At 35.3% G+C, this 6,822-nt stretch overlaps 1 protein-coding gene across 7 annotated transcripts in view; it reads left to right on the forward strand.

Moving 5' to 3' along the window:
• LOC145664180 (AMP deaminase 2-like) overlaps nucleotides 1-5,761 on the forward strand; it is a gene marked incomplete at its 3' end in the record, with an annotated part of 333,717 nt that extends 327,956 nt beyond the window's left edge. For all 7 annotated transcript variants that reach the window (XM_081730614.1, XM_081730616.1, XM_081730612.1 and 4 more), the window contains 2 exon segments: nucleotides 232-363; nucleotides 5,598-5,761. In XM_081730614.1, coding sequence (XP_081586740.1) covers nucleotides 232-363; nucleotides 5,598-5,761 — 296 coding nt within the window.
• Between the last annotated feature and the right edge of the window lie 1,061 nt (nucleotides 5,762-6,822).

A 6,822-nucleotide genomic window follows, 5' to 3' on the forward strand; every position in this document is an offset into this window, starting at 1 on the left:
AAATTTACCTGTGTTTTATTGCATTGTATGTTGAAATTTAAGTTTCGCTATAATGAGTGAAGTACTCATCCTTTCTAAGTACTCTGAGGAAAATGATAGATTGAATAATCACTGAAATTGTAACTTGCTCTCAAACACTGATACAAAACACAACATAAATGAATTCGTGATATGTTTTATTTGCGTATTTTAACGGTCTAGTCGCATAATAATTTTATTTCTGCTCCTTAGGATAGGAACACTTTCCATCGCTTCGATAAGTTCAACTCGAAATACAACCCTATTGGAGAGAGCAGGCTGAGAGAAGTATTTATGAAGACAGATAATCACATCAAGGGGAAGTATTTTGCCCAGATTATCAAGGTAAGTTAGTACTACTTACATTGTAATAAGTCAGTGGCGCACGTAAACTAGAGTTTCCGCGTTGTAACTCCTTTCCCCCCGTTGAACAAGATCTATATGTATATAAAAATTAGCATTTCCACATTAAGATATGTACACGAAAGTCTTGAAACGTTACGAACTTGGAAGATTGAAACCACCTCCCCTGTTGAAATTTTGTATACTCCATTATAATAAGTGGTTTGCAATAACCATAGAATTATTTCAAAATGTGAACGTTCTCTAGAGAAATATATAGTTTTCTTCGTAGCTTCTAATTAAGTTCATGATACTCCCTGAACTTATTCTAGTTATCATTAGCGTTGTCACCTTTTGTGCGGGAAATACCTTATATTCTTGTCTGGAGTACACTTTGTTTATATTCTTCGTTAAATTTATATTCGCGTCTATAGCTTCGGTCCTTAAAGGAAGATTTAACTCAAACGTATAATATTCCTATAGTCCACTTCACCCGAATTGGCGTGTGGCATCAGCCAATAAGCTCACAGTGCACTGTTACTAAACCTTCAGGGAGGAATCTAATCATTCATAATTGTCCACAAATATGAACAAAATCAATTATGAATGATTAGTTTCCTCTCTGAAGGTTTAGTAACAGCGCACTGCGAGCTTATTGGCTGATGCCATACGCCAATTTGAGTACGCGGACTATAGTATTTATCCTATTTACACTGAATTGTACTGAAATGGACCTATTCGTTAGGAATTGCTAAAAGTTGACCGAAAGGAATCCACATTTCAGCATACGCGTATATATTAAAATTGTTCGTATTATGCTTGTGTATTAATCATGTGAAAAATTTTCAAGAGTTTTTCTATTCCCTTCATCAGTATGATAACCTTAATGACATTAATAGATACCGAGGCTAATACTTAAAATTAAGTGCACAGAAATTCACTTCTTCATACGACAACAGAATGATGATTCGTAATCTGTCAAAAGCCGGCAAACAGCGATAAGCATTCACGGACCAGTATACACTTGCAGAATATAAACACAGTCAGTGTTCACAATTCCCCACGTCCAGGTGCTTCTAAGTGAAACCTTAAAGCATTTCCTTTCTCGGAAAAGTAAGGTATGATACCTATATATTAATGAAAAGGGAGCACCGACTGCAGGAGTGAGAGTGTGTTTGGCTGTTCTGGGAAGCGGACTGGGTGGTGCAGTGGTTAACGCATCGGCACGGTATGCCGGAGATCCCGGGTTTGAGTCCCGGTCCAGTCAAGCCACTTTCTCACTCTTTGTAAGTTGTAAGGTATGATACACTTCAAGGTAACTTAAATTTTTCTCCCAATCCTTATCCAGATTTAGTTTGGCTTCTTTCTCCTAATATTCATATAAATTCATACACTTTCCTTCCTATTGAAGAAAGTATTTGGTGATAATCGTGAGAATCATAATAATGTAGTTTTACATTGCTAAATGTTTCGACAAGCCAGAAACAGCCGAATCTTGATAGTTGGAATCTCTTACCAATGATTCATCTAGTTTTAAAGTGAAATATATCGGAAACTATTACGACAATAAGTTTGTACTAATGATGAAACGAAAGAACATAGGAAAGTTTAATTTTCCATATTCGTAATCTTGGCTCGTGGCGACAGAGGGCAGCACAAACTTAGTTTCCAGAATGCACCAGAAACCATTCTGTTTTGGAATATTAGAAATGCGTTTCTGTTGTTACTGTGAAACATGCATTCCATAGATAATTTGTAACTGCACCACCAGGTCACCAAAGCAATCTTAAATAGTATTGACAGTTTAAGGACACTGGCCCCCTGTGTAAATGTAAAAGCACAGGACTTCCAAGCATTTCGTTGTACACCGTAGGATTGGACGATGAACTGAAAACGACTCAGCGCCATTCCCATAGTCCTTTGGATCTCCCGACATGACAGTTTGTGATTTTTCTCCTTTTGGGGAATGTAAAAGACAGTGTATGCGCCTCAACTACCAACAACCTTGGATGAGTTCCAGGATTGCATTATAGCTACATTTACAGCCATTAGTAGAGATATACACTAGAGTGTGTGTAGGGTGAAGTAGACTACCGGATAGATATGTGTAATGTGACGAAAGGAAACCACATCGTACATTTGTATCAGTATGTCTGAAACTTGGTCAGTTTCTATATATTTTCATGTATCGTTTATTATTGTATGTATTATACACTTTTTTTAACATAGTACTTTAAAACCCGATGAATCATTTATGTCCTGTGTGTTCCTAAAGTACTTTTTAAAATCAATACGGGTTTTTGATATTAAAAGCTGATTTCTAACCAACTTTAAACCTATACTTATTAGCAACTTAGTCCATACCAAATGAGTTTTGGTCAAAATGGGAAGGAAATCCCACTTCTTATTTGATTTACTTGTTACCTTACTTTTGGGATAGACCTTTTGAGTTATTTTTTTCTCTCGCCTGTTAACATTGTGATGAATCATTTTGAAATTAGTATTTTGCCAAAAAATTAATTTATTTTCCTCTTCATCGTTGTCACCATATTATTATTAATATCGCTGTGCGGAAGGTGCCCTTTTTATTTATAGAATGGATAATCAGTTATATATATATATATATATATATATATATATATATATATATATATATATATATATATATATATATATATATATATATATATATATATATATATAAGATGTTAGCAAAATGAATCCAAGATTGAAATTTACCATCGAGTACGAAAAGGATAATTCACTTAATTATTTAGATTGTTTTTCTACATAAAATACAATAAACTTGTATCTACAATATACAGGAAACCCACTGCAAGCAATATTTACGTCCACAAAAGATCCATTCATTCAAACATGGTACAAGTAGTGTGTAGATTAATATGTTTCTTAGAACTTAGAGATTAGTTTCCACACATAATGATTTAAATAAAGTAAAATTACAGAAAAAAGTTCATTTATCAATTGGGAAGAAGACAATGAATGTAATTAAAGAACTCGTTAAAGATGGCACTCATTAGTTTAAAAGACTTCCTCATCTACGAGCGGAAATGCAACAAAAAAAATATTGGTTTAACTGAATTTCTTTCTCCCGTATTTGTCTTACAGATAGTCAAAATTATTAATAATTATAATACAATATTTAGATTGAAACCGTCTATTAACACAGAAAAAAAAAATCTCATCTTACAAGAATTACTTTGTGACCAACTTTCTATGTGATATATATACAAAAGAAATGTGATTGTAATAATTCCTACACACGCATGACTGAAAAGGAATATTGGCACCAGAATTCAGAAGCTTATCAAGGACTTCAAAGAAAGCGAAGTAACTATGGCAGGATTATCTAGAAAACGGAGCTCCAGAAAATATAACATTTCGGACATCGAGGTCGACACAGATCTTCATTATTAGTAGTATTTTACATAAGGTTTTAAAAAAAAACTAAACTGAATACGGATAAAAGTAATATAAACAAAGACTGGAGTATTCTGGATAACAATTTTTATTACTGAAAATCGCATACAAAACTAACAGATTCTTAGTTTCCATATTTGCGATGGTTTTTATTTTTTATTTTTTATATCATAATCAAAATTATGAGTATCCTAAATGTGTTCATAAGTAGCTGACCACTCGTCTTAAGGAGAACTGTAGTTGTTTTAAATGTAGCGGTAATGCTTACACAAATTAGATTTCTCAACGTACATGCTACGTAATTATTCGGTGTAACTTATCATCCGTACTAACATACATTCGTTAAAAAGTGTTTTGAAATGAAATTAAGTCTTGCAGTTTGACGTCCCACGAATATACTGTAAAAATACCCTGCTAGGGCAGTAGATAGAGCAATTAGTACACGGGATTTTGGGCTTCTTCTCCCACGACTTCTTATTACAAAATCTTGTTACATACAAATTACTATAACTGAAGTCTAAAGACTAATGTTAAGTTTTTAATGTCAATTTTTGGTTGATAAACGGGTGGTCTTTAGGCCCAGGCAACTAAAGGTAGGATCTCTAGAGTTTCAGACAAGCTAAGGAGTATGATTAGGAAACCACAGAGCTCTAAGCAAGCCAAATAGTTGCGATTGAATCTCCCAACAAGCAGAGAGGAGTTGAGTTTCACAGAGCTTCAGGCAAGCTAATTGGTTGCGGTGAGCATCTCTCAGTACTCTAGGTAAAGAAAATGAGTGGTTGACATCTCACAGAGCTCCAGGCAAGCTAAGTGGGCAAGGAACCTCAGACCTTCAAGCAGACTAAGAAGCTTGGGTTAGGTAAATCTCTCAGAGATCAGGCAAGCTAAGAAAAGAGAGTTGGCCAATTAAAACTGATGCAGTTGGAGCTCTTGCGGCGATTTTTTTACCTCCTTCGAAGGTCATGGCGGCACATGTTTATCTTAGGCTGAGAGAGAGAGACGGATGATTAAGGCAAGTGAATGATGATGAAATATCAATGTGAAGGGAAACGGGAGTACCCCGAGAAAACTCACATGCACGATGTTGTCCTCTACAAACTTACTTGGCCGGGTATCGAACCAGGAACCCCACATACTACAAGTAAGCATCCTACCGCTGTGTCACTGTCCCTCCTAAAGGTGTTTTTAATTCATGGTCCGCGTTTGTGTGCCATAAAAATCTTTAATAATGATAAGATTAGCAGTAGTATTTTCAAGAAAATGATCACTGTTGCTAGTAACATATTTTTACAAACTCTAAAAGTAAATTTTATATGAAACAATACAAACTCTAAAAGTAAATTATATATGAAAAGTCACAGTGTATTTTTCTTCGTTTCTACACAGGGGCGTCATTTAGGGGGGCAGGAGGGGGAAATTGTCCCCCCCCAAGAGTTTGAGGAATACATATACTTTAATAGATTGTCTACTAATATACCAGTACAAAACGTGGAAGTCTTATGTTAGTGGTGCTTTTGCCCTCCTCAAGTGAAGTCTAAAATGACGCTCCTGTTTCTACAACATTTATCCGTTTTTTAATAATGGTAAAATGTTTTATTCTTCAAGAATATAAATAAGAATCTCCTGTAAATCTGGTATTCTCAATGACTCAGATTATGAATTCCGCAAGATTTCGAAATATAGTCAGTGAAGAAATATATTTTGCCATTTCAAAGCGCACCAAATAGATACTTAGCTTTTGTAAAGTATGTTCTGTATTCTGTGTGTACTGTATCTTCCTTTATTTTATTTACCAGGAAGTTATGTCTGATCTTGAAGAGAGCAAATACCAAAATGCAGAGCTCCGGCTTTCCATCTACGGAAGAAGTGCCGATGAGTGGGATAAATTAGCCAAATGGGCCCTTGAGTGGAATGTTCACGGCACTAATGTCAGGTGGCTTATCCAAGTGCCCAGGTTATAGTAAGTAATATATTTTATATTTGATTCTTTATATATTTACTATGAATTTCAAATCTCAATTCCACGCTCCTCCAGTTCGAAACTTTTCTATGTTTCAGTCCAAAATCTCGAAGACATGCGCAATAGTGGATTTGGGGAGGAAAATCCTTCCCACCTTAGCTGAATAGTCCCACCTTATTCACAACTTAGCTGAATAGTCACGTAGTATAACCGTCGCTTCCACGCCACAATGGAAACCATCTTTCAGTTTTAAAATTTATTTTTAAATGCATATTTTCGAAAGATATTTACAGTAAGTAGTACTTCTACGAGTTTCCAGTGCTTGGTGCGCACGATTCATGTTTAATTCCCATTGTGGACAAAAGATTTTCTATGTTTCCCAACATCATAAGATATATTCCTACTTAAATGAGCATTGTAAGGCTACTTAAGGCTTAATGTACTCCGACTATAGAAAACTATAAATCTATATGATTACCAAGATCATTCAGTTAAATGTGCATCTCCTGGCTGATTCTTGTTCTTCTTGGGCTGTTTATTAAGCTAATGAATAGAATAATAATCTTCCTCATTCGCGTTGTTACAGTTAATTAATTTCGTTTCCACCCAAACCTAATTTCCCCTTCTCAGCATGGTTTTGAAAAACTGTGATGTTTTAAGTATAGATATTTATGATATTCTTGCAAAAAATATGTAATATTACTATGCATATTTATTGATATTTCCAAAGCGTTTGATAGTGATAAAGCATAACTGTACGGTTTTTGTGACGGTCCTTTTCAATGTCCGGTGATTCCTCTCATCTAAGTTTGGTTTCCGTCCGAGACTTCTCTGGTGGTCTTGCCACGACTTCTATATGGCGCCATCACTTTGGATGCACTTCCTTCAATGAACAGTTCACCCAGTTTGTCCTCTTTGAATACCGGAAAGATCTTCCACTTTGCACGATTAATACTTGGCCTATTGCGTACACGAAAGCACACTACATCCACTTACACATACTACTCACTATCACGCAATACAGCACTAGCACAAGTAGTTAGTGCGCGAGAATATGCAGT

This window comes from Thermobia domestica, chromosome 11 (genome assembly GCF_964235325.1).
Source record: "Thermobia domestica chromosome 11, izTheDome1.hap1.1, whole genome shotgun sequence".
Classification (NCBI taxonomy): Eukaryota; Metazoa; Arthropoda; class Insecta; order Zygentoma; family Lepismatidae; genus Thermobia; species Thermobia domestica.